The 26907-nt window shown below is 41.2% G+C and overlaps 1 protein-coding gene and 1 non-coding gene across 4 annotated transcripts in view; one reads left to right on the top strand and one right to left on the bottom strand.

The window, feature by feature from the left end:
• The window catches only part of LOC126268151 (tubulin epsilon and delta complex protein 1-like), a 122643-nt gene that overhangs the window by 69266 nt on the left and 26470 nt on the right, over positions 1-26907 (bottom strand). For all 3 annotated transcript variants that reach the window (XM_049973689.1, XM_049973691.1, XM_049973690.1), the window contains exon 2: positions 2663-2732. In XM_049973689.1, the coding sequence (XP_049829646.1) occupies positions 2663-2732 (70 nt within the window). The remainder of the gene's footprint in view (positions 1-2662; positions 2733-26907) is intronic.
• Positions 2049-2123, top strand: Trnar-gcg (transfer RNA arginine (anticodon GCG)). Its single transcript has one exon. It is a non-coding gene; the product is annotated as a tRNA-Arg (tRNA).

Below are 26907 nucleotides of genomic sequence, written 5' to 3'. Positions count from 1 at the left end.
CAACAAACTTTAAACAGAATTTCAAATCCAGGATGAGATACTGGCAGAAGTAAAGCTGTGAGTACCGGGCGTGAGTCGTGCTTCGTTAGCTCAGTTGGTAGAGCACTTGCCCGCGAAAGGCAAAGGTCCCGAGTTCGAGTCTCGGTCGGGCACACAGTTTTAATCTGCCAGGAAGTTTCAGAATTTCAAATCTTTTTGAAACTTTTTCTCACTAACACCCCACACAAAATAATGATAGGAAAAAAGTTTATTGCTTACTCCAATTTTGTTGTTCGTGCAGTAAAACTGCAGTATCAGACAAGACATTTTAATTTATTACTTCTCTCCCACTAACTCTGTTGTAACATGTTTTGCGGACTGTATACCACTGAATGCACCTGCACAGTTATATCATTGTATGACATGTCAAAAACCTTGAGAAGAATGAAAAACTAGCTTTCACTTAAAACAGTCATGAAATTACACAGACTATACCCATCTAGTGTGTGATGACGACGACGTCAGTACTTAGCAACTTCCAATGCACTTCAAACACAATTCCAAATCTTTTTTGCACTTACATGCTTAACAATAAATATTTAAAACATTAACTCACCTGGAGAGTAATTAGATGTTTAAAGTTGTTTTATACATAGGCAAAGGTTCCTTAATGTTAATAAAGAATTGTAGCAAAGAACAATACAAGAAGTATTTTATGAAAAACACACAACACTGGTGTAATAATCTACTACAACATTTATTAATCGTTTCACAAACCCGCGGCTGCTACACCATCATCATGTACGAAGTTAAGTATGTGATACAGTGAAGTTTTGTTGGATCCAAGATTTTGGACTAGTACTTCTACAGAGTATCTCCATTTCCATAGAAGAAAATAGTTAGAATTAGGAATAAAATAAGAGGGATTATTTCAGTGTAAATGTGATGCAAGATTATTTAACTGCGATAAAATATGTGACACATTAACTAATAAACTACAGACAAATTACAGCAGTGGTTCATAAAAGAAAAGGATTGAAAATGAACTTTGGTGACGGTATTCTAAAGATTTGCTGAACAAAACAATATTGTCTTTAATAGGGCATAAATTACAAATAGATAAGATATAAAAGTGATATTAAGCAAGTGGGTGAAGCAGCTGTTATTATACAAAGTATTTTTTTAACACAACAAACTGAAATAAAGGAAACTGGGGCATGAAAGTAAGATGGGCGATTTACAACATTGTCTGGATGGGATCTTTTGATTGAAAAAAATTTCACTGCAACACACACTTATTTTTGTAGCCGATGACGACATAACAGCCAAAAACTGGCTTGTGAAACAAATAATAAATATTATAGAATATTACACTAGTGTTTTATGTTTTTCATTCATTATGTATAAAACAATCTACCAAGGACTTACAATCAATGCAAAAGAAGTATACTTCTTAACTGGTTGTCATTGTTAGGTGGTCATGGTTTTCCTAATAGAGAAACCACATTCTCCATTCTGGGGATAATCCAACAGTAATTAATCACCTCAGACAAATTCCCCTGTGTACCGTGACTGCAATAAATATTGGAATAACATATGTATCAATTATTTACAGACTATCCACTTACTCTGCTGCAAATTAATTAAGTAATCAATAGTTGACCAGGACCTATGAAGGATAATTTTTGAGAATGGCAGTCACTCATGCCAGAAAAACATCAGATCATCAATTAATCATCTATCAGCTGAAGAACCCCAAACAGAGGCTTCCAAGGTAATCTAACATTAAACTTCTTCCAGAATGAGATTTTCACTCTGCAGCGGAGTGTGTGCTGATATGAAACTTCCTGGCAGCTCTCCTGCGAACCTTGCAGAGCTAGCACTCCTGAAAGAGTGAAAATCTCATTCTGGAAACATCCCCCCAGGCTGTGGCTAAGCCATGTCTCCGCAATATCCTTTCTTTCAGCAGTGCTAGTTCTGCAAGGTTCGCAGGAGAGCTTCTGTAAAGTTCGGAAGGTAGGAGACGAGGTACTGGCAGAAGTAAAGCTGTGAGTACCGGGCGTGAGTCGTGCTTCGGTAGCTCAGTTGGTAGAGCATTTGCCTGCGAAAGGCAAAGGTCCCGAGTTCGAGTCTCGGTCGGGCACACAGTTTTAATCTGCCAGGAAGTTTCATTAAACTTCTTGTTTGTGTTCTTATCCACTGCTCAATACCATATCTATCCAGTGAGTGGTTGCCTGTATTCCACATAGGATTTTTGTCATCATATAATTATAGTAAGAAATTCAGAGTTTACATTTTTTTTAAATATTTTCAACACGCACTACTAATTTTATGTTGGGATGAATTGCATGTCTAAGCTCTTGCAGAACATAAGAAATGTTTTGAGATATCACTATTTTAAAGCTGCCACATTGCTTCTCAACTAAAAAAAAAAAAATGATTAGTTTTACTATGCTTTCTGATTTGTGGCCTTACTGTGAACCATATATAATCATCAGTTTTTACTTACATTTTGAGTTTCCAGTTGAAGAACTGTATTCATACCTCATACGAAATCAACAACAGTACTCAAATGGTATTCATAGAACTAAACACTGGTTTTATAAGCTGAGAAAATATACCCCATATTTCAGCTTCTAAAGGTACATAATATAAAGTCTACAAAATACCTAATTAAAATTACCTCTAACTGCAGGAAGCTTCAATTCTAAGCCAAGACACAAACTGTGCAAAACGTTCCATAGTTCACGCACCTGTAACAACATAAGAGGGATTAGAACATACTACTAATGAACTTATTACAGTATCACTACCAGAAGTGGGGGATATAACACAGATAATACATTTTTCCAGGATAAAATTCAATCATCAGTGGCAAATAAATTTTATTATGCTTTACTGGTTTCAAAAGCTTAATTTGTTGTCTTGAAAAGCCTATAAAGTTAGTGATGATACAAATGTTTAGACCTAGCCTATACATTTATGTGAAGTATAAAATGTATTACAGACATTTATAAAATATGAATTAGGTCATTCCTATCATATAGTAGAATTGGGTGTCATGATCTTTCAAATATATCATACAGAGTGGCTCAGTTAAAAGTAGCCCTTCTACTCTCTGAATGGCAATGCAATATTTCAACTTCCGAAATAGAGTTAACAGCTATAACAATGGACAGTTTTATGCAATAATCAGTTGTTAGCACTCTTTTGTTGGTATTTCAGTTTATTTCATCAGTGAAGTTAGACGTTCCCCTTTCTGTCCTGCAAAATTACTTTCTCGTTACAGGAAAGAATATAAATTGTAAAAGTATACGTGAAAAAAGATTCAGTTTAGGAAATTTTGGGGGTAAAGTATCCAGATGGAGGATTACCAGCAAAGAGAGCAATACAGTTTAAATAAAAACTGACACACCTACGGATCTATGCAAAATGACAAAGAATTCCTTCAATTCACACACCAGAATTATTTCAGACATTCTCCAAACAATTATTCAGTACCCAAAAAAGTCTACATGTAAATTGGGCCAATAGGTGCATGTCAAGTAGGAGGAGTTGCCAATGGATAGAGAAAAGTCTTAATTTGAAGGTGTATTGTTGACAGTGGTGCAGCAATTGTGGGAGGATGACAGTCAGAAATGTGCAGATTACTGTATGTGGCTTCTGAGTAACATCCACGATGGTTTGTAAGACTTTTCATCACATCGTAAATGATGGAGCACTGTTTCTGTTTGGTGCAGTGCAACAGGAACACACATCATCAAACTGATATTTTTGACACTACACTCAACACAGTTGCACATACAGAATTTTTTTTCTTCATTTTGTGCAACTCTCTGAAAATTAAAGCCAATACTGCTTCTTCCAGCAAGCTGGAGCAACAGATCACATGTCTAAGGTATCCCTGGAATGAGACCACGATGACTTCACTGAGGAATGAACTGTCAGCAAGCATTTATGGCCACCATGTTCACTGGATCTACAACATGCGATTTTTTCCTGTGCGGACACTTTGCAAGCAAGCATCTAGGAAAGAAATTCACACACAATACAAGAACTGAAAGACATGAGGCATGAAGTTACTGCCATATATATCTGAAATTTATGCCAGGTGTATCTGAATATGCTTAGGCGTGCACAGCTGTGTACTGATATTGCAGGAGGTCACTTTGAACATCTTCTATAAACTTATTTTTCACTGTAAAAAGAAGTGGTACGTTCATTTCAACTCTTCATTTCTGTAGTTTCACTGCATGTGTTTTATACTTACATGGGCTACCTTTATCTGCACCACCCTGAATAAAACTTTATGTACCTTGGGTATATTTTTTATATATGTTCTTTGCTGCTAACACAGCGGATACATAGATGTGATTCAGTAACTGTAAATTGTGTGTCATTGTTTAAAATTATTATTTACAATATATAAATTGCTACACATACCATGGCATTATGCTTCTATGAAGACCTTGATACCTGCTATACCACTACTAAGAACGGGTCTGTAAGGTACTTTTCATACTTCACATAAACATATAGCTATGGTCTGAAGATTTATAATATCCAATTTTTCTAGGCTTCTGAAGATCACAGATTAATTTGTCAAAACAAGTACACCATAATAAGATTTATTTGCAACTGATCGCTGAATTTTTTCCAGGAAAAAATAATACTAAAGTTGCTGAAAATTACAGCCATGAATAAAATAACAAATACATTTAAATTTATACTCAAATAAATATCAAATGCTTAAAGAAGAATTTTGTTGCTGTTTCAAAGTACATTTGCTTCCTTATTTAATTTACATGCTGATTTCACAAATAATTAATGTTCATGGTTTTTTGTAAGTGATTTACTTAAGATATTGTATTATTCATGCATCTGACAAAACAACTTTATGTGCTAGTGCAGAGCAGTGACGTGTCAATCAGTTTTAATTACAGTAATCCTGACAAGTGGTGATCCCAATGTGATCCTCACGCTGAAGGAACTCAACTACAGCCGTGTTTTCTACTGAGCTCAGGAGACATCTGAAGAGCACACCATATGAAGCCTAGTGGTCCGCTTGCTGCCAGTTTGGGCCGATAATGTGTTATAATGGTTCACACAGGTGGAAGCCAATTTTTGTTGTGCTGAAATTATAGCCGATACCAAGAAGTTCACACTCGTTTCGAATCAGTGGGACCACTGCGGCTGAGGTGCGAGACATAATCAGTGCACCCCAACGAGAAACTCAAGACAGAACTAATATGGAGAGTTGCTGCTACACAGGAAGATAAGTTCTTACACAAGAAGATATCGATAATTTTAAGCTGTCACACTAACTGAAGCATCTGTGCAATTAAGTGGACACCCTCACCTATCAGACAACTTACAGTGCGCAATGTGGAGCAGTAGATTACCATGGCAAATTGAAGCTATTGTGGCATCACAAACTAACAAGCTACTACTGGATTCGTGACAGAATTGGCAGACCACATACAGGAAGCTATCACATCTGCCCCGATCAGTGAGGTCATGGTACAAAGCAGCAGTACAACAGCCTCAGTTATGGTCGTGCGCACCTATTATGACTCGCTCACAGCAAAATTAGACTTACCATGCACACAGATCAGTGCATTGTTGTCACAAGGCGATGTCAGAAACAACAGAGGCAGAAGAGACGGCAGACAGTTGAGGAGGCAGTCTTTGAGTAACACTACATCTTTGCAAGGTGAACAGCCTGTGTTGGTACCATAGCAGATTTGGCAACTATGCACAAAAATGTACATCACCAAGCTTCCACCCAAATGCCACCGCAGTCAATCATAGTAACAACCGATTATCCGTCACCATCCAGACGCCTGTTCTTCAGTGACAGAGGTACTGGCCTAAAGTTCTTCATAGACACTGGTTCGGACGTCAGCATTCTGCCACAATATTCATTGCATTGCTGTAGGCCACCAACTGGCATCCGTCCGACAGCTGCCATTAGTTTGATTATTGCGGTCTGTGGAATCCAGCGAATGGAGCCGAACATAGGTCTATGTCATCCGTATGGAATTTCGCTGTTGCAGATGTCATGGAAACAATCATCGGTGGAGATCTCTTGGTACATTACAAATTCTTGCCAGAAAGCCTGATTAGTGGACAGTGTTACGGTTTAAACTGACACTGGTTTTCATCATAGTGCAACCATCCACAATGCAAAGCTCATTCGGGTACAATGTATCACATCAAGACTACGGGTGGACCACCAATGTCGTGCCGAACCAGACATTTAGCACCGGACCATCTTGTAATCGCAATAGCTGAATTCAACACCATGCTGTGAAAGGACATTGTTAGACCATCGAAAAGTATGTGGCCCCTGCGTTACATCTGGTGCCACGAAAAGGTAGGGCCTGATGCGTGTGCGGAGATTATTATGTGCCGAACGCAAGCACAGTGCCTGACCAATATCCTGTACCACTACTAAGAGACTACAACTATGTATTACAAAGTGTGATGATATTCTGCACTTTAAGACTGTGCTAATGCCTATACTCATGTACCTTTGGCTTATGAGGACATTACGAAATATTGCGAAATGCAGTGCAGACATGGAAAAGATTCACTGACTGTTTTTCAAGGCATTTCGTTCTGTGTGTGCATACTTGGATGACATGTTCATGTTCTCAGAGACTGAGGAACGACACCTACAAGAGGCATTCAAACGTTTAGAACATTGTAGAGTCGTGTTGAATGTAACCAAGTGTGTTTTCAAACTGTGTGTGTGGGTGGGTGGGGTTGTGCACATTTGGATCTGATGGGTGCCCAATGGCGAGGTCATCAGTGACCTTACACTTATAAAAACAAACAAATGTGGAGATGAACTAAAAGTGTTGTACATGCATACTCTCGAAATGGCCACACAGTCACTCTGTATCACACGCACTAAACCAATTAGGAGGGAAGAGAGCTAAATAAGAAATTAAAACACAGCGAAAACAAACAACAGAGGAACTAAAAGAAAAGGACAGGGAAATGTGACTGGCTGACTACTTACAAAAATCTAGGATGAGCCAGCCACCCTTTGACGCATTAAGAATATATCCCTAAAATCTTGTTAAAAACATTGGACAGTTGACAAAACTTTAAAACCCTAACCACATTCATTTCATCATTACATAAAACAGACAGCAAATCCGAAGCAGTCCGCTGGTTGGCAAATAAAATGCAGTTCAATAAAATGTGGTGCACTGTGATCTGCACGCCACAAGCACCACACACTGGAGAGTCCTCTCACCAGAGTAAGAATCCATGTGTCATAGGGTTGTGGCCTATGTGAAGACGAGTAAGAAGGACCTCGTCCCACTAACGTGGCTGGAAGAAATAATCCATGGCCGAGTTGCGGGCTTGATGACACAGAGCTTGTTATTGCTCACTGCCAGCCACTCGTCTTCCTATCAACACATGCCTCTAGACCTCAACAACAAAGTGATATGCAAGGGAAAAGAACACCAAAATACCAGACGATCACAACCTGCCTCCTTAGCTGCTCGTTCCGCCCTTTCATTCCCCGCAGTTCCAATGTGCCCAAGTACCCAGCAGAAAGACACCTTCTTCCCCAGTTGTTGTTGTAGGAGGGCATCCTGGATATTCTGGATTACTGTGTCTGCTGCTTACAAATGATGGAGAGAGTAAAGGGCACTCAGAGAATCTGAGCAGACAAGAAATGTAACACCAAGAAAACATCTCATCTGCTCCAGTGCTCGCAACATCGCATACAATTCTGCGTCGAAGAGGGTAAATTCTGGAGGCAGTCTGACCTTGAGGACAAGATCTGGGAAAACAACAGAACAACCAACAGAGTCTCCCAGCTTACACCCGTCCATAAAAACATCTACATGGTAATGGTACTCAGATAAAATACAGAGAAAAATGGAAGCAGGAGCGCTATCTCTCCTGTACCACACCAAATCTAGAATTACTCTGGGCCTCTCCAGTAACTAAGGTTGCAAGCAGTTAAAATGCTGGATTTGGGGTCGTACTGGCTCCACACTGACTGACTCCAGCAAATGCTGTATGTGGATCCCAAATGGCATCGTGGTTCATGGACGGTTGAGGTCATACATGCGCAATTAATGCTTCGCTGATCACAGATTATGATCATCACAACACTAAATACATGCCCGTACACCAAGACCTCAGAAGGCTGACACAGACTGCAACTTACTGGAACAGACAGAATAACATAAAAAAGATAGAAGGAACTCATTTGCTAGTTGAGCTTCAACAAACAACATGGGACTTCACACAGCAACAGTTGTTACAATACTGTGGATAAAAAAAAATGATCCCTGGTTTCCCCTTAAGTGACTACTTTTGTTTCTCTAATATACGTGCTTTCAGTGAAATGATACAGATACTGCAGAGATAGATAACATCACATGCCCCACACCACCACAAGTAGCACGTCTTAGAAAAACAGGTGCAAGCCCACCATTACTAGTCATGTCATGGAGTCATCTAACACAAACAGTCAGTTGCAGTTTAACGTTACAACAGTTGCCAGAAGTTTTCAAAGCAATTACAATCATAATGAGACCCATTTGCTACACTGCTCCTGCAGCTGCTGCCTTCACAATCTAACAGACTTTATCTTCCACCAGTTCTTTTCCCTGCATTTATTGGAATTTTTTCTAGTGCATTTATTGCCTTCTGATGTGTCAGTATTGTAATTTGCATTACTTTTCTTAGAAGGGCATCTTATGGACTGGCTCTATTTAAATTTCTTCACTTTTCTAATTGCCATGTAATGAAATTGAATGATATAGGGGGTAATCAAACAGTTTCTGTCTGAGGGTGTTTCTGCAGCTTATATGCAACATAGCGAGACTCCAGTGTGTGCATAGGAGCACTCACATGTGGGCAAGAGATTAATGTGGTATTCTTGTCTTTCTGACGTGTGCAGTAAAACGAAAATGAGAGCTATGGTGAGGTTATTACCAAATGCGTCCTAACAGGACCAATGTGATGTTATTCTTAACTTGGCATCCACCGGAGGATGAAGAATGTGTATGGGGCAGCATGTCCATCAAAAATCACAGTTGTGGAATGGTGTGGCAAGGGGTGCTGCTGCTTCATGATAATGCCATGTCCTCATATCACAAATGTAATTCAGAAGTACGCCAACTCAAGTGGAAGACACTCGTGCACTTAGCCTATAATCCTGATCTCTCCCCACGCAATTATCATGCCTGTGGTCCCTTAAAAAAGGCCTTGAAGGGTCGATGATTCGGGTTGGACGAGGATGTACAGCAGACGGTTAAAGAGGTCTTCATGCAGCGAGACACAGTGTTTTACGAAATGGGTATCTTGAACATGGGGCTTAAATGGAACTATTGGCTCAATCACCCCCTCCCCCCTTCCCGGCAACTTTGCCTGAGTAGCATACCAGTTCTGGACTGTACAGTCTTCGAACAGAAACATTTTGATCACCCTTATGATCTGTTTCAGTCATATGATGAAAAAGGGCTACCAATACATTTAAACTATTGATGTATTGCATATCCACAATTCAGCCAAAACCAACTACTGTATATGTTGGCTTCACTTGGGTTCAGTTGTTATTTTTGTTTTAAGCAGTTCAATTCTTACATGTAGTTGAATTTAATGTATGTTGCCTTCTTTTTTTGTGCTAAGTACTGTTCTGATAGTTTCTAACTTTGAGTTTCCAAGAAGAAAGAAGAGCAAAACTGAGTTATTTGTCCACTAAAGTTCACACCATGTAAGGCGGCGGCCCACAATTTTCAGCCATTCTGCACATCCCCCTCGACTAACCACTAACAGCCAATAATATTCATTCTCTGTCCGAGTGACTAGCAGAGAGTTACAGCTAGAGAGCGAGAATCTCACTTCTACAGGCTGCACTGTTGCCATACTCCGCAACAACCGAATTTTTCATCCAACTATCAATTTTTTTGTTTCCTTTTTTTCTTGTAGCACTATAGATGTGATTAAATTGTCAGGGCTGTAGGAACAGTAGAAACAGTTGGTTTCATGTTGCCTGGAAAGCATCGAAATATTAAGGAATCTGTAATACAAATGGATGGTTTTAACAATGATGTTTTAAAGTGCTCCACTGAATGATGAATGCCCGACATAACAAAAATGTTTTCAGTTACGCAAGCTTCAATGTTAAGCGCTTCATCAAGATACAGAATTTTAAAAGACATTTGTTCCATATATGTTAAGAAGAGGGTTTTCAGATCACAGAAGTAACATAGGTACAGCACGAACTATATCCCATATAAAGATTCACGATACAAGAGAAGGAGGTAGTTCAGCAGTGTATTACCTTGATGAGACATGGGTCAGTTACAATAAACCGCAGGAGATCAGCCGGAAAATGAGTGATTGTACTGGCGGTTTTAAAGTTCTCATATGGTTAGGTTCTTGGCTAATTATTCTGCATGCTGACTATTCTTCTGGTTTTATTCTTGAGAATAAACTTTTATTTACGTGTAAGAAAAACAGTAGTTATTACCATTCAGCAATGAACGCTGTCAGTTTCGTGATGTGATTCACAATTGCTGTGATACCTTGCTTCGAAGTCAGTCATTGCCAGTTATAATCCAACTGTTATAGAGAAAATATCAAGTAGAAACACCATAAAAGTGGATATTTTTCAAGGCTTAAAAATATAAATATTAAACACAGTATAAACCAGACTCAAGCCGATCTCCTGCAGCTTGTTTTTTGTAGCCCCATGGAATTAATTTGGGCAAAGTGTTTTAACGCTGTGCGGGAGAAAAAAACAAAACATTCAAGATGACATATAGTGAATCGCTTGTGCATGAGGCAATACACAATGAAGTAACAGACAACATCCCACCTACAGCGTGGGCATACTGAAAATCTTCAGAAAGAAGAATTTGACAGGGAAGTGATGATGGATATAAGCCTTGAACCTATCATCGTAAATTTACAATAAGATTGTTCGGAAACAGTCTCAAATAGAAGTGATAATGGTATTACAATTTAGACTTTGGAAAAAAGTAATAATGTTTCTTAATTTTAACGACTCATGGTTTAAAAAATGTGTGTCAACATATCAGTTCCATACATAATCATGGTAACTTCCTAGCCTTTTTGATTAGAATTTTGTATCCTTTCAATTATGCAGACTATAATGTTCAACATGTTGCCCAAGGAGAAGTTAAGCTTCTCCCACCATGTTGTAAACCTCTGTCATTTTCAAGGCACGAACTGGATAAGACCCTAAAATGATAGCAACTGTTACTTGTTGAGATATCGGTGGTTATTGATGTTATCAGTCATATTCCCTGGAGTTATTCGCAGATGATGGTTAATTGTTTGCTTGTTCAATGAATTTTAAATGCAGTCTCTCACTGTAATATTGAACATGTTAGTTTACACTCATAATGCCTGTTAACAACGAAAAATATGACAACCTACTGACCATTTTTACGATAGTCTTTTACATTAATCTTTTCTACCACTAATTCTTTTTTTACATGCAGTAATTACACTTAACTGTAGTTGAACACATCTGCAGGGTAGATCTACAGCTTGAGGCACTGAATTACTAGCCCTGGATTCAGGAGACGGTTTGGTCCAAAAATTGTTTTCCTTGGTTTCCCATTTTCAATTTACGCAAATGCTGTGGTTGGTCCCTTACTTTAGGCCACAGTCAATTCCTTCTGAACTCCTTTCTTTCCTGGCATATTCCTGTTCCCTTAAAAGAAGACCCTCTTTGCTTGAATGGAAAGAGCTTCATCGAAGGTGAGCTGAACATCTCTTCGGAGACACTCAGCACTAAAATCCATATTTGTATAGAAAGTCAGTTAACTATCATCATCTTGTACTATTTATCTTCAGGTGCATATAAAGATGGCTCACTTGTGGAATGCCACCATATTATGCCTTCCTATTTTACTACAAGAATGCTGCTCTGCTGTCAAATGTCTTAATACTGATATCCTTCGAAGATAGATTACTACTTACCATATAGCGGTCAAACAAATAAGAGTCTTTTTGTTTCGTCTATTTGTGACTAAACATCTCTGCTACATGGTGAGTAGTAATCTATCCCATTCATAGTATTGTAATTATTCCATCCTGAAGCTTCCTTTTTATTTTCGTCACAACTGTAATGCATTTGTAAATGAATGTCATATAAATGACAACATATGTTGTGCATTGTAGAGGATGTTTATTAGCATCATCAAAGACTGTATAACCACATTATCATGGATAAATACAAACTGACTTGTGAGCCTGCAAATATTAGAAGTCTAGTTGAAATTAACCCATTAATCAATGTTAAGATCCCAAGGTAGCTCACAGTATGTGTGAATTCCATTTTATTTTATAAATAAATTTGGTTACTATTGTTTCAGGATGACTGTTGAAATAATAATTTAAAAGAATTTCTTCATTAATCAATGAAATTGAAGAATTTTAATGAAGTCTGAATTGGGGAGCTTACAACAGTTTGATAGGCTGAAAAATTCTTATTTGGTTTTAGATAAGTTGTTAATTTAAATACAAGACTGTAGCAAGAGAAAGATAATTATTGTCAAAAGAGATTTGAAACTTAACTTTAAGTTATTTAACCCAATGTTAGATTCTTATATTAGAAGACTGAGATGTTTTCTTTTTAGCAAAGTAGCAATACACTCAAATTGTAATTCATTTAGCAATATATGAGAGAGAGGAGGGAGGGAGGGAGGGAGGGAGGGAGCGAGCGAGCGAGCGAGCGAGCGAGCGAGAGAGAGAGAGAGAGAGAGAGAGAGAGAGAGATTAAATTATTATTATTATTGTTATTTAAGATCTAATCTAAGAAAACAAGGCCAAGATGGTTCGAAGAATGTGAAACAGATCTTAGGCAGATTGGTATCTCAGAAAGAGAAATTCCTGACAGGAACAAATTTAGAAGATTGGTGAACAACTACCAAGGTTTTAAAATGGTATCAACGTCCAGAAGACAGAGAGGACCATTATCCGAAGAGCATAAACAGATGCTTCTTACTGGGCTCCGAAGATACTGGCAGGAAGTCAAAGATGGAACAAGACACTAAAATGAAATTGGTTGTTACCATGTAGTCCATAGAGGCTCAACTCGATAATAAAAAAAATTACATAACTAAATAAAATTTATTCAAGAAAAGCTCTTCTTGCTTAATTTTATAACCAAATCCTATTTGTTTTAAGACCTCCTAAAAGCAAATTATGTACATAAAATTAATAAACAACTAAATGTGGTTTCAGAATAAAATTAAAGACACGAACCTTGTTAAGGTACTGTTTAACAAATTGGGAACCCACACCCCCACCTTTGATAAAATTCTCACTGTTGTTGTTGTGATCTTCAGTCCAGAGACTGGTTTGATGTAACTCTCCATGCTGCTCTATCCTGTGCAAGCTTCATCATCTCCCAGTACCTACTGCAACCTACATCCTTCTGAATCTGTTTAGTACATTCATCTCTTAGTCTCCCTCTAAATTTTTTACCCTCCACGCTGCACTCCAATACTAAATTGGTGATCCCTTGATGCCTCAGAACATGTCCTAAGAACCAATCCCTTCTTCTAGTCAAGTTGTGCCACAAATTTATCTCCTCCCAAATACTACTCAATACCTCCTCATTAGTTATGTGATCTACCCACCTAATCTTCAGCATCCTTCGGTAGCACCACATTTCGAAAGCTTCTATTCTCTTCTTGTCCAAACTATTTATCGTCCATGTTTCACTTCCATACATGGCTACACTCCATGCAAATACTTTCAGAAATGACTTCCTGACCCTTAAATCTATACTCGATGTTAACAAATTTCTCTTTTTCAGAAATGCTTTCCTTGCTATTGCCAGTCTACATTTTATATCCTCTCTACTTCGAACATCATCAGTTATTTTGCTCCCCAAGTAGCGAAACTCATTTACTACTTTAAGTGTCTCATTTCCTAATCTAATTCCCTCAGCATCACCCGAGTTAACTCAACTACATTCCATTATCCTTGTTTTGCTTTTGTTGATGTTCATCTTATATCCTCCTTTCAAGACACTGTCCATTCCATTCAACTGCTCTTCCAGGTCCTTTGCTGTCTCTGACAGAATTATCAACGAACCTCAAAGTTTTCATTTCATCTCCATGGATTTTAATTCCCACTCCAAATTTTTCTTTTGTTTCCTTTACTGCTTGCTCAATATACAGATTGAATAACATCGGGGAGAGGCTACAACCCTGTCTGACTCCCTTCCCAACCACTACTTCCCTTTCATGTCCCTCGACTCTTCTAACTGCCATCTGGTTTCTGTACAAATTGTAAATAGCCTTTTGCCCCTGTATTTTACCCCTGCCACCTTCAGAATTTGAAACAGAGTATTCCAGTCAACATTGTCAAAAGCTTTCTCTAAGTCTACAAATTCTAGACATGTAAGTTTGCCTTTCCTTAATATATCTTCTAAGATAAAGCCTAGGGTCAGTATTGCCTCATGTGTTTCAACATTTCTACGGAATCCAAACTGATCTTCCCAGAGTTCAGCTTCTACCAGTTTTTCCATTCATATGTAAAGAATTCATGTTAGTATTTTGCAGCCGTGACTTATTAAACTGATAGTTTGGTAATTTTCACATCTGTCAACACCTGGTTTCTTTGGGATTGTTATTATTATATTCATCTTGAAGTCTGAGGGTACTTCGCCTGTCAAATACATCTTACTCACCAGATGGTAGAGTAGGCTATCAATTGTTCTAATGGAATGTTGTCTATTCTCTTCATCTTCCTCTACATTCTCTTCCATTTCCATAATATAGCCCTCAAGTACTACGCCCTTGTATAGACCCTCTATATACTCCTTCCACCTTTCTGCTTTCCCTTCTTTGCTTAGAACTGGGTTTCCATCTGAGCTCTTGTTATTCATACTAGTGGTTCTCTTTTCTCCAAAGGTATCTCTAATTTTCCAGTAGGCAAAATCTATCTTAACCGTAGTAATAGATACCTCTACATCCTTACATTTGTCCTCTAGCTATCCCAGCTTAGCCATTTTGCACTTCCTGTCGATCTCATTTTTGAGACGTTTTTAATTCCTTTTTGTCTGCCTCCTTTACTGAATTTTTATATTTTCTCCTTTCATCAATTAAATTCGATATATCTTCTGTTACCCAAGAATTTCTACTAGCCCTCATATTTTTACCTACTTGATCCTCTGCTGCCTTCACTATTTCTTCTCTCAAAGCTACCCATTCTTTTTCTACTGTATTTCTTGCCCCATTATTGTCAGTCGTTCCCTAATGCTCTCTCTGAAACTCTCTACAACCTCTGGTTCTGTCAGTTTATCCAGGTCCCATCTCCTTAAATTCCCACCTTTTTGCAGTTTCTTCCATTTTAATCTGCAGTTCATGACCAATAGATTGTGGTCAGAGTCCACATCTGCCCCTGGAAATGTCTCACAATTTAAAACTTGGTTCCTAAATATCTGTCTTACCATTATATAATCTATCTGAAACCATCTAGTATCCCCACGCCTCTTTCATGTATACAACCTTCTTTCATGATTCTTGAACCAAGTGTTAGCTATGATTATGTTCCGTGCAAAATTCTACTAGGCAGCTTCCTCTTTCATTCCTTACTCACATTTCTTTTCACCTATTATGTTTCCTCCTCTTCCTTTTCCTACTACCGAATTCCAGTCACCTATGACTATCAAATTTTTGTCTCCCTTCATTATCTGAATAATTTCTTTTATCTCATCATACATTTCATCAATCTCTTTGTCATCTGCGGAGCTAGTTGGCATATAAACTTTTACTACTGTGGTAGGCGTGGTCTTCGTATCTATCTTGGCTACAATGATGTGTTCACTATGCTGTTTGTAATTTACCCACATTCCTATTTTTTTTATTCATTATTAAGCCTACTTCTGCATTACCCCTATTTGATTTTGTATTTATAACCGTGTATTCACCTGACCAGAAGTCTCATTCCTCATGCCAGCGAACTTCACTAATTCCCACTATATCCAACTTAAACCTATCCATTTCTCTTTTTAAATTTTATAACCTACCTGCCCGATAAGGGATCTTACATTCCACGCTCCGATCCGTAGAAAGCCAGTTTTCTTTCACCTGATAATGATGTCCTCTTGAGTAGTTCCCACCCGGAGATCTGAATGGGGGACTATTTCATCTCCGGAATAATTTATCCAAGAGGACGCCATCATCATTTAACCATACAATAAAGCTGCATGCCCTTGGGAAAAATTAAGGCTATAGTTTCCCTTTGCTTTCAGCCGTTCACAATACCAGCACAGCAAGGCCATTTTGGTTAGTTTTACAAGGCCAGATTAGTCAATCATCCAGAATGTTGCCCCTGCAACTACTGAAAAGGCTGCTGCCCCTCTTCAGGAACCACATGTTTGTCTGGCCACTCAATAGATACCCCTCTGTTGTGGTTGCACCTACGGTACGGCTACCTGTATCGCTGAGGCACACAAGCCTCCCCACCATGGTAAGGTCCATGGTTCATGGGGGGAAATTCTCGCTACATTTATGAATATGACTTTATTTTTGTTTCATTTCATATTTATTATAAAATGGAAAAAAATGTTAATTAACAACCACCACATAATTTAAACAACTTTGTATGTTTAATTAATGATGCATGAAAATATAAGTATTCACAAACTGTGAAACAGTTAAATAGAAAATAAAATAAGAGGGCCATTAAAAAAAAAAAAAACTCCGATGCACTACATACAGGGTCATAAAAAAATCAGTATATATTTGAAAACTTAATAAACCACAGAATAATGTAGATCTACATCTACATGACTACTCTGCAATTCACATTTAAGTGCTTGGCAGAGGGTTCATCGAACCACAATCATACTATCTCTACTATTCCACTCCCGAACAGCGAGCGGGAAAAACGAACACCTAAACCTTTCTGTTCGAGCTCTGATTTCTCTTATTTTATTTTGATGATCATTCCTACCTATGTAGGTTGGGCTCAACAAAATATTTTCGCATTCGGAAGAGAAAGTTGGTGACTGAAATTTTGTAAAAAGGTCTCGCCGCGACGAAAAACGTCTATGCTGTAATGACTTCCATCCCAACTCGTGTATCATATCTGCCACACTCTCTCCCCTATAACGTGATAATACAAAACGAGCTGCCCTTTTTTGCACCCTTTCGATGTCCTCCGTCAATCCCACCTGGTAAGGATCCCACACCGCGCAGCAATATTCTAACAGAGGACGAACGAGTGTAGTGTAAGCTGTCTCATTAGTGGACTTGTTGCATCTTCTAAGTGGCCTCCCAATGAAACGCAACCTTTGACACACATGCTTGGAACGACGTGAGGTTTTATTAGGGAGGGGGGGGGGGAGGGGGAGGGGAAGTAGTTTACAAAATGTCCGACAGGTGGTGCTGGACAGCAAAATGTCAGTGACTGCGCATGACAATCGTGTACAAAAGGAGCTGTAATGAGAGAGAGAATCAGATGCACCAGCAGTCGCAGCATGTTGACGTTACCTAAAAAGGCGCTTTTAGTGAAGCTGTATTATCAGAATGGGGAATGTGCTAGTTCAGCATTGCAATCCTATCACCATAGGAATGGGATTCGAATGGGTAAAGGTCCATTGACAAACGCAGCTGTGGCGAGAATGATTTCGAAGTTCGAAGCCACGGGTTGTTCAGACGATAGACCCCGTAGTGGCCGACCGAGCACAAGGTGTAATGCCGCTGAGACAGTTCAGGAAGAAATGGAGACTGTAACAGGTTCATCTACGCACGGGGAACTCAGCGCTCGTGCAGTCGCACCGGGATTCCATACACTACTGTTTGGCACTGAGGCGTACCCTACAATGCTATCCATCGGCATCATGAACTGTTACCTGGCGATTTAGTGAAGCGGAGGGCATTGGCGGAGTGGGGCGTTTCAAAAGATGGCGGAAGATGACGATTGGTTGAGTAACGTATTGTGGACAAACGAAGCTCATTTCATGCTCCGAGGGTCTGTCAACGCCCACAACTGCAGAATTTGGGTTACCGAAAATCCTAGAACTGTCGTGGAAACTCCTTTGCACAACGAGAACGTCATGGTATGGGTTGGATTTACCACATCTGCCGTTACCGGGCCTTTTTTATTTGAGGAAATGCGTGATTCTGGTTTTGTAACTGCTACCGTGACGGGTGAGAGGTACACCGATATGTTACAGAATTGCATCATCCCCAGCCTGCCTGATAAACACCTGCTGGAACGTACGATGTTTCTGCAGGATGGCACTCCACCCCATATTGCTAGACGCGTGAAAGATCTCCTGCGCGCTTCGTTTGGTGATGATCGTGTGCTCAGCCGCCACTTTCGTCATGCTTGACCTCCCAGATCCCCAGACCTCAGTCCGTGCAATTATTGGCCTGAAGTCGGAAATGTATCGTGATTGACCGACATCTCTAGGGATGCTGAAAGACAACATCCAACGCCAATGCCTCACCATAACTCCGGACATGCTTTACAGTGCTGTTCACAACATTATTCCTCGACTACAGCTATTGTTGAGGAATGATGGTGGACATATTGAGCATTTCCTGTAAAGATCATCATCTTTGCTTTGTCTTACTTTGTTATGCTAATTATTGCTTTTCTCATAAGATGAAGTGCCATCTGTCGGACATTTTTTGAACTTTTGTATTTTTTTGGTTCTAATAAAACCCTATCTACATTATTCTGTGATTTATTCAGTTTTCAAATTTATACTGACTTTGATCACCCAGTATAAAAGACAAGTTCGTAGAAAACACTTATTTTATTACCAAAAGTTTTGTAACTTATGGCTACTTTTCAACTTAATCACCGAAAAGATTGAGACACTTATCGTACCTGTGGGCAAGCTTTGCAACACCCTCTTCAAAAAATGTTGCCGCCAATGATTTCAAATGAGCACTGACGTTGTTTTGAAGATCTTCGTTGGTTTGAAAGTGCTGACCTCCTAGCCACGTCTTCAGTTCAGGGTAAAGGTGAAAGTCCGCTGGGTGAGAGGTCATGAATGTACGGCGGATGATAAAAAATGTGCCATTGAAATTGTTCAAGGAGCCGTTGGGTTGTGCCAGCAGTGTGTGGACGAATTTGTTTTGTTTTTTGTTATGTTTTGAGGGCACAAAACTGCTACGGTCATTAGCGCCCAGTCGGTGACTTAGGAAAAGGTAAAAAAACGAAACTGGAAACCAGCAGCAATGGGAACGAAACTCAAAAAAATTGGGAAACTAAAAACAGAAGGAAAGCTTAAAAAACCACTATAGAAGGGGGTTGGTTGTCCCCAAAAAGAGCTTCAAATTACTGACATCGTCTCAATGGCACTAATAAACTCGAGAACGCGATCGGCTGAGCGCGTGTCATCTGCTAAAATGGAAGATATATCAGGCGACAGCTGCACACGGGCGCGTAACGGAATAAAATAGGGGCACCAATTAAAAGGTGTCTTACCGTCCACAGCTGAGAGCAGTGGGGACAGAGTGGGTGAGAATCGCCACTTAAAAGATGTCAATGGCTAAAAAGACAGTGCCCTATTCGGAGTCTAGTTAAAATTACCTCCTCCCGACGACACGTTCGGGGGGGAAGAGGTCCAAGCACAGAGAAGAACTTTCACGTCCCGCAATTTATTATTGGGAAGTGACGACCAATGTGCATGCCATAAAAGAACAACACGACGACATAAAACACTCCGTAGATCGGCGAAGGGAATAGTGCGAATAGCTGGCCGAAGAAGAGAGACTGCAACCTTGGCCACTATATGGGCCGCCTCATTTCCACAGATACCAATGTGTCCTGGGATCCAGAGGAACGCCACAGAGACGGCCCCCAAGTGGAGCAAGTGTAGACAGTCCTGAATCCGGTGGACCAGAGGGTGGACAGGGTAGAGAGCTTGGAGACTGAGGAGAGAGCTGAGAGAATCTGAACAGATAACATACTGTATCCGCTGATGGCGACGGATCTATTGGACAGCCTGGAGAACAGCATAAAGCTCCGCAGTATAAACTGAACACTGGTTGGGAAGCCGAAATCGATTTGGGGTGTCACCAACAATATAGGCACTCCCTACACCGAACAAAGTTTTTGAGCCATCAGTGTAAATAAATATGGCTTCCTTCATTTGTGCACATAGAGCAGAAAATGCCGCCCGACGATAAACAAGTGAATGGGTACCATCCTTGGGAAACTGACAAAAGTCATGGAGCAGGCAGGTCCGGGGACAGAGCCAAGGCGATGCTGTACCCCCAGGTAGTCAAGAAAGTTTTAGGAAAGCGGACGGAAAGAGAATGGAGCAGTTGACGGAAGCGGACTCCCGGTGGTAGTAGGGAGGAAGGGCGGCCTGCATACCCTAAATCCAAGGAGGCGACGAAAAAAATGTCATGGGCCGGATTAGCAGGCATGGAAGACAGATGGCTAGCATAACAACTCAGAAGGACAGCTCGCAGAGTGGACAGTGGAAGTTCAGCAGTCTCAGCATAAAGGCTTTCCACAGGGCTGGTGTAAAAAGCTCCAGACACTAAACGTAATCCACGGTGGTGGATAGAGTCGAGACGCCGAAGAATAGGTGGCCGAGTCCATAGTCCAATTTTGAGCGCACTAAGGCACGATAGAGGCGGAGAAGGACCACTCTGTCCGCTCCCCAGGAGGTACCATTCAGGACACAGAGGGTGTTGAGGGATCGCAGACAGCGAGCCGAAAGATAGGAAACATGGGAGGACCAGCACAGTTTTCTGTCAAACATAAGACCCAAGAACGTAGCGACGTCTGAAAATGGAAGGTTGACAGGTCCTAGATGTAAGGAAGGTGGAAGAAACTCTGTACAACGCCAAAAATTAACACAAACGGTCTTACTGGGAGAAAAGCGGAAGCCGGTTTCGATGCTCCAAGAGTGGAGGCAATCGAAACATCCTTTAAGACCTCGTTCAAGAAGGCTGGTCCGTTGAGAGCTGTAATAGATTGCAAAATCATTCACAAAGAGGGAGCCCGAGACATCAGGAAGAAGACAATCCATAATTGGATTTATGGCAATGGCAAACAGTACAACACTTAGCATGGAGCCCTGGGGTACCCCGTTTTCTTGGGAGAAAGTACGGGAGAGAGTAGTATTCACCCGCACTCTAAATGTGCCCTCTGCCATAAATTCGTGAAGAAAAAGGGGCAACCGACCGCGAAAACCCCAAGAGAACAGTGTGCGGAGGATGCCTGTCCTCCAACAGGTATTGTTTGCTCTCTCCAGATCAAAAAATATTGCTACTGTTTGGCGTTTCCACAGAAAATTGTTCATGATATAAGTGGAGAGAGCAACAAGATGATCAACTGCAGAATGATGCTTTCGGAAACCGCATTGGGCAGGCGTTAAAAGACTGCGGGACTCCAGCCACCAAGCTCAACGGCAATTCCCCATACGCTCCAAAACCTTACATACACTACTCGTGAGAGCAATGGGGCGATAGCTAAATGGGAGACGTTTGTCCTTTCTAGATTTTGAAACAGGAATGACGATAGCTTCCCGCCATCATCGGGGAAAAGTACTGTCAGTCCAAATTCGATTATAACGGCAAAGAAGGTAACGCAGACTATGGTATGATAAATGCAGCAACATTTGTATGTGGATACCATCCGGTCCTGGGGCAGAGGGGCGAGAAGAAGAGAGTGCATGTTGGAACTCCTGCATGGAGAAAACATTATTGTAGCTTTCGCAATTTTGAGAGGAGAAAGCAAGAGGTTGCACTTCTGCTGCACATTTCTTCGGGAGAAACGCTGGCGGGTAATTTGAAGAGCTCGAAATCTCAGCAAAGTGTTGACCCAATGAATTAGAAATTGCGACAGGGTCCACTAATGTATCATGCGCGACAGTGAGCCCAGAGACCGGGGAGAAACTAGGCACGTCAGACAACTGTCGAAACTGACTCCAAACTTCCGAGGAGGGAGTGAAGGTGTTAAATGAGCTAGTAAAGAAGCCATAGCTTGCCTTCTTGCTACCGTGGATGACGCGACAGCAACGCGCACAGAACTGCTTATAGCGGATACTGTTGGCCAAACTAGGGTGGTGTCTGAAAACGCGAAGAGCACGTTGCCGCTCACGTATTGCGTCATGGCATGCCTCGTTCCACCAAGGAACTGGGGGGTGCCGGGGCAATTCGGAGGTGCGAGGTATTGAACGTTCCGCAGTTGTAAGAATAACGTCTGTAATATGAGTGACCTCATCGTCGACGCTAGGAAAGTGACAGTCATCGAATGTCGCGAGAGACGAAAAAAGCGTCCAATCGGTTTGGGCAAACTTCCAGTGTCATGGGCGCATATACGGCAGTTGTGGCTGCAATCGAAGGACACATGGAAAGTGGTCACTCGAGTTTGTATCAGTAAGAACGAACCATTTGAAGCGTCGAGCTAGCGGAACAGTACCGACCGAAAGGTCCAAATGAGAGAAATTTGTCGTGGAGGCAGACAAAAATGTAGGGTCCCCAGTGTTGAGGCAAACAAGATCTGCTTGGTGGAAGACGTCTACCAATAGTGAGCCACACGGACAAGGATGTGGCGATCCCCAAAGCGGGTGGTGGGCACTGAAGCCTACAACCAGCAAATAGGGGGGGGGCAGAAGCTGACCAAGAAGATGAAGGAGATCAGTTCGTGACAGTGGTGTGGACGAAGGAATGTATACAACACAAAGAGAGAAGGTGTATCCAGAAAGGGAAAGACGGACAGTGACTGCTTGGAAGGAAGTGTTTAAGGGTATACGGTGATAATGGAGAGTATCATGGAGAAGAATCATGAGTCCTCCATGTGCTGGAGTGCCTTCAAGAGAGGGGTGATCAAATCGGACTGACTGAAAATGGGGGAAAACAAAGTGATGTGGGGACGCAACTTTGTTTCCTGAAGACAGAAGATGACCGGCGAGTAGGATCGTAAGAGGATGGACAATTCATCCCGATTGGTTCGAATGCCACAGATATTCCAATGGATAATGGACATAGGGTGGACAGAAAATGAAAGAGTGTGACCGAAGTTGCCGTCAACTCAACGACTGCTCAGAGCTTGTGACCGACAGCGTGGAACAGAATTCAGCCATAGGCAGAAGATCGTGATCCATAGGTTGTTCAGGAGCAGCTCCTGCCACCAGCAATCGGCCGGTTGATCGGCCGCCAGCAGTGCGCCGCGGCGACACAGGAGACGGCCTAGGGTGGCTACCGCCAGGTGGTGCTGTATATGAGACACGACGTGGCGGAGAAAGAGAGGAACTGGGTTTCTTACTAGCCTTCTTGGAAACAGGATGTTTATATGAAGGAGGAACCGATGGTTGTGTAGTTGGGGTACGTAAAAAATCTTCATGAGTAGGCTCTTTTTTGGAAGTCTGGGTGTCAGACTTTTGGGATTGAGATTTAGGAGAACCCGATGAAGGGTGTGCCCAAGAGTGAGCACGTGAAAGTGGGGAGGTTGAACGGGCGATCTTTGAGCTCGCTGATCTGATGACTGTGGCACTAAAGGTGAGATCACAAGTCTGCGTGGCCACCTCCTTTGTTGCCTGAGGAGAGGTAAGGACAGTGCTGTATTTGCCTGTCTGAGAGACAGTGGGCTTTCGACTGGTGAATAATTTTCGAGCAGCAAAGGTCGACACCTTTTACTTCACTCTGATTTCCTGAATGAGCTTTTCGTCTTTAAAAATGAGGCAACCTCTAGAGGAAGCTGTGTGGTCATCCATGCAGTTGATGCAATGAGGGGATGGAGGTGGACAAGCACCCTCATGGGCACCCTTGCCACACGTAACACATTTGGCCAGATTGGAACAGGACTGGCTGGTATGACTGAACCGCTGACACCGACAGCAACGCGTAGGGTTTGGGATGTAAGGGTGAACGGAGATTATCTCATAGCCCGCTTTTATTTTCGATGGGAGTTGAACTCTGTCAAATGTCAAGAAGACAGGACGGGTTGGAACGATGTTCGTGTCAACACTTTTCAGCCGTTACGCCCTGGTCAGACAGGTAGTGTTGAATTTCCTCATCGGACAATCCGTCGAGGGAGCGTGTATAAACGGCCCCACGTGAGGAATTTTAAGTGCAGTGCGCTTCCACCCGGGCAGGGAAGGTGTGTAGCAGTGAAGTACGCAGCAATTTTTGTGCCTGGAGGGCACTGACTGTTTCTAACAACAAGGTGCCATTTCGTAATCTGGAACAAGACTTTACAGGACCTGCAATTGCATTGACACCTTTCTGAATAATGAAAGGGTTGACCGTGGAGAAGTCGTGACCTTTGTCAGACCGAGAAACAACAATGAACTGTATGTGACTGAGACTCATTGAACTTACGCTTGTGAGCAGACATAGTAGAAGATGAGGAAACCATTGCGGAAGTATCTCCCATGATTACTGGCGTCTCCAATGGCGCGCTCCACCCTTGTGGGGGCCCTCTCTGAGGGTACTCCCGCCTTAGGTGATTGTTCACATCTCAGGTCACACCTCCCGAGAAATGGACGGAGGGACCAATCGGCACTTTCGGAAGGTATCAGCTCGGGTAATCACCCTCACTGGGCCTGGCCGTTACCAGCAGGTACGTATGTGTCCTATCTGTCTACCGGGGTTGTGGAATTACGAGTTACCCCGTCACCAGCTACGCATGAAAATGCGTGGGTTGGCCTTCAGACACGCACAGGGAGGAAAAAAGAGAAAGGGAAAAACAAAGGGAAAGGAAAGAAGAGAGGTCTCAAAAGCCGCAGTGGAGAAAAGGTTGAAGAGAAGAGGTAAGGAAAAGAGAAGGACGAAGACTTGCAAGCAGAGAATGCGAAGAATGTGTTACATTTTTTAGCGTCCGTCACACGTAGGCACAAAACATACTCCCAGAGGGGGAGAAAGGGAAGGAAAGAGGCGGAGGTGGGGGGGGGGGGGGGGGGGGGGGGGCAAGATGGGGGATGGGGAAGGATGCGGAAAAGGAAGGTATGCAGCCCGGAAAATAAGGAGGGTCACACTAGCTCGGGGTCCCGTGCTCGCTACGTACGTATCCACAAAAGAGTTGTGGACCCCCTGGGGGGTGGACGATCTTGTCATGGATCAACACAATTCCCAAAGTCAGCATTCCTCTTCATTTGTTTTCAATGGCTCTTCGCAAATGTCGTAAAGTTGCAAAATAAGCAGCTGCATTCATAGTTGTTCTGGGCTGCATAAAATCTACAAGCAACATACCTTTTTGGTCCAAAAAACATGGTAGTCGTAACCTTTATGTTGCTGAATGTTTTTTTTTTTAATTTTTTGGTTTGTTTGGTGAATTTGGATGCATCCATGTTGTGACTGTCATTTTGTTTCCGGTGTGTCATATTGGATACATGTTTCACCTTCAGTAACAATTTATTTAAAAAAGTTCCTTCATCGTGATAACGGTCAAGGAAATTCAAAGCTGACACCATTCGGTGACTTTTGTGGGCGTCCGTCAACATTTTTGGAAGCCAATGAGCACAAAGTTTTTTGTAGCCTAAATGTTCAGCAATGATAGAATGTACAACAGATCTTAAAACTTCTGTTATTTCCATAGGCAAAGAAGTTATGTTGAACCTACGATCTTCTCTAACCATTCTGTCAACTCATTCAACGAGGTCAGCTGTAAGGGCAGACTTGCGTCCTTGACCCCCTTCATCATGTACGACTCATTTTGGCCATCTTTGAACTTTCAGCAACATTCATGCATAACATCATCAGTCATGGAGATATCGCTGTACATTCGGCTCATTCACCAATGGGATTTCTGCTGCTCTATTCCCCTCTGCTTGCAGAAACCGAATTACACTTCGTAATTTACACAATGCCGACAGCCATGTTCACGTGGCTCTAGTGCGACGCAGACTGATGCCTTGAGGTCGGCAGTGGCGGGGTGTTTAGTGCGAGCGTTGCGCAGTAGCCTACAGCGCATGTCCACTTTCTGCCGCTCGCATAGCTTCTATACTAAGCGACCAGAGGTTGGAGGAAAAAACAGTCCTCATACTTATTTTTTTAGATATTTAACAGTATTATCGACATATATAGCCTTCTTTCACATAACAATACGACATCTCAAATGTTTCTATCAAATGTTGATTATTTTCATATAACAAGTAATTAAAACAACAAAGATACTTACTTTAATGAAAAATTTATGATTCAATATTTGTCAGTAAATACAGAGGTTAAATAAAAACAGAAAAAAAAGAACTGTTGTAACTATTGAAATTCGAACCAGTGATTTCAAGATCACAAGAGCTACTGGTGTTAATGTTACTATGCTTTACAAGTTTTATATTTAACAGAGCTTGGAAATAATCTAATTTTTAAAAGTGAATTTTTTGAGTCTTTTTAATCATTAAATCATACTACTTAAGGAAAATGATGTCCATGTGCTGAACTCCAAATCCTACAAGTATGAAGACAATCAATAAGGACAGAGAGTCTAAAATCCACTTCTTAGTCCTAGAGAATGAATAAGTTGGCTGAATAAGATTTTACAGATTCTGAGATAGTATCCATTAGTATTATAAAGTGACAAGAAAGCTGGCAATAGAGAATTTGAACACAAAGGTATTTCGACATAAAAGTTTTCTGGATATGGTAACGCACCATAACGTATAACACTACTGCTGCTGGAGAAAACCAATGTTTTGGCCTTCTTCTGGGCCTAGTGGTAGCTGTTTTATACATTATGACACGGTACCATACCCAGAACTCTTATGTTGACTGACACTGGCCCCGGAAGCCTATGCGTTTACACTAAAGGATTTGTTATTTTGTTGAAGTTCATCTACATCAATACTCCGAAAACCACCTAGTCCATGGCAGAGGGTACATCTCATTCCCGTATCGAGCATGGGAAGGACAATTGTCTGAATGTCTCTGTACATGCTGTAATTATTCTAATTTATGTATTGTTTCTAAAGGTTTTGGTCTACAT

Source organism: Schistocerca gregaria, chromosome 4 (assembly GCF_023897955.1).
Source record: "Schistocerca gregaria isolate iqSchGreg1 chromosome 4, iqSchGreg1.2, whole genome shotgun sequence".
Taxonomy (NCBI): Eukaryota; Metazoa; Arthropoda; class Insecta; order Orthoptera; family Acrididae; genus Schistocerca; species Schistocerca gregaria.
Note: the sequence above shows the minus strand (reverse complement) of the source record. Positions and strands in the feature narration are given on the sequence as shown.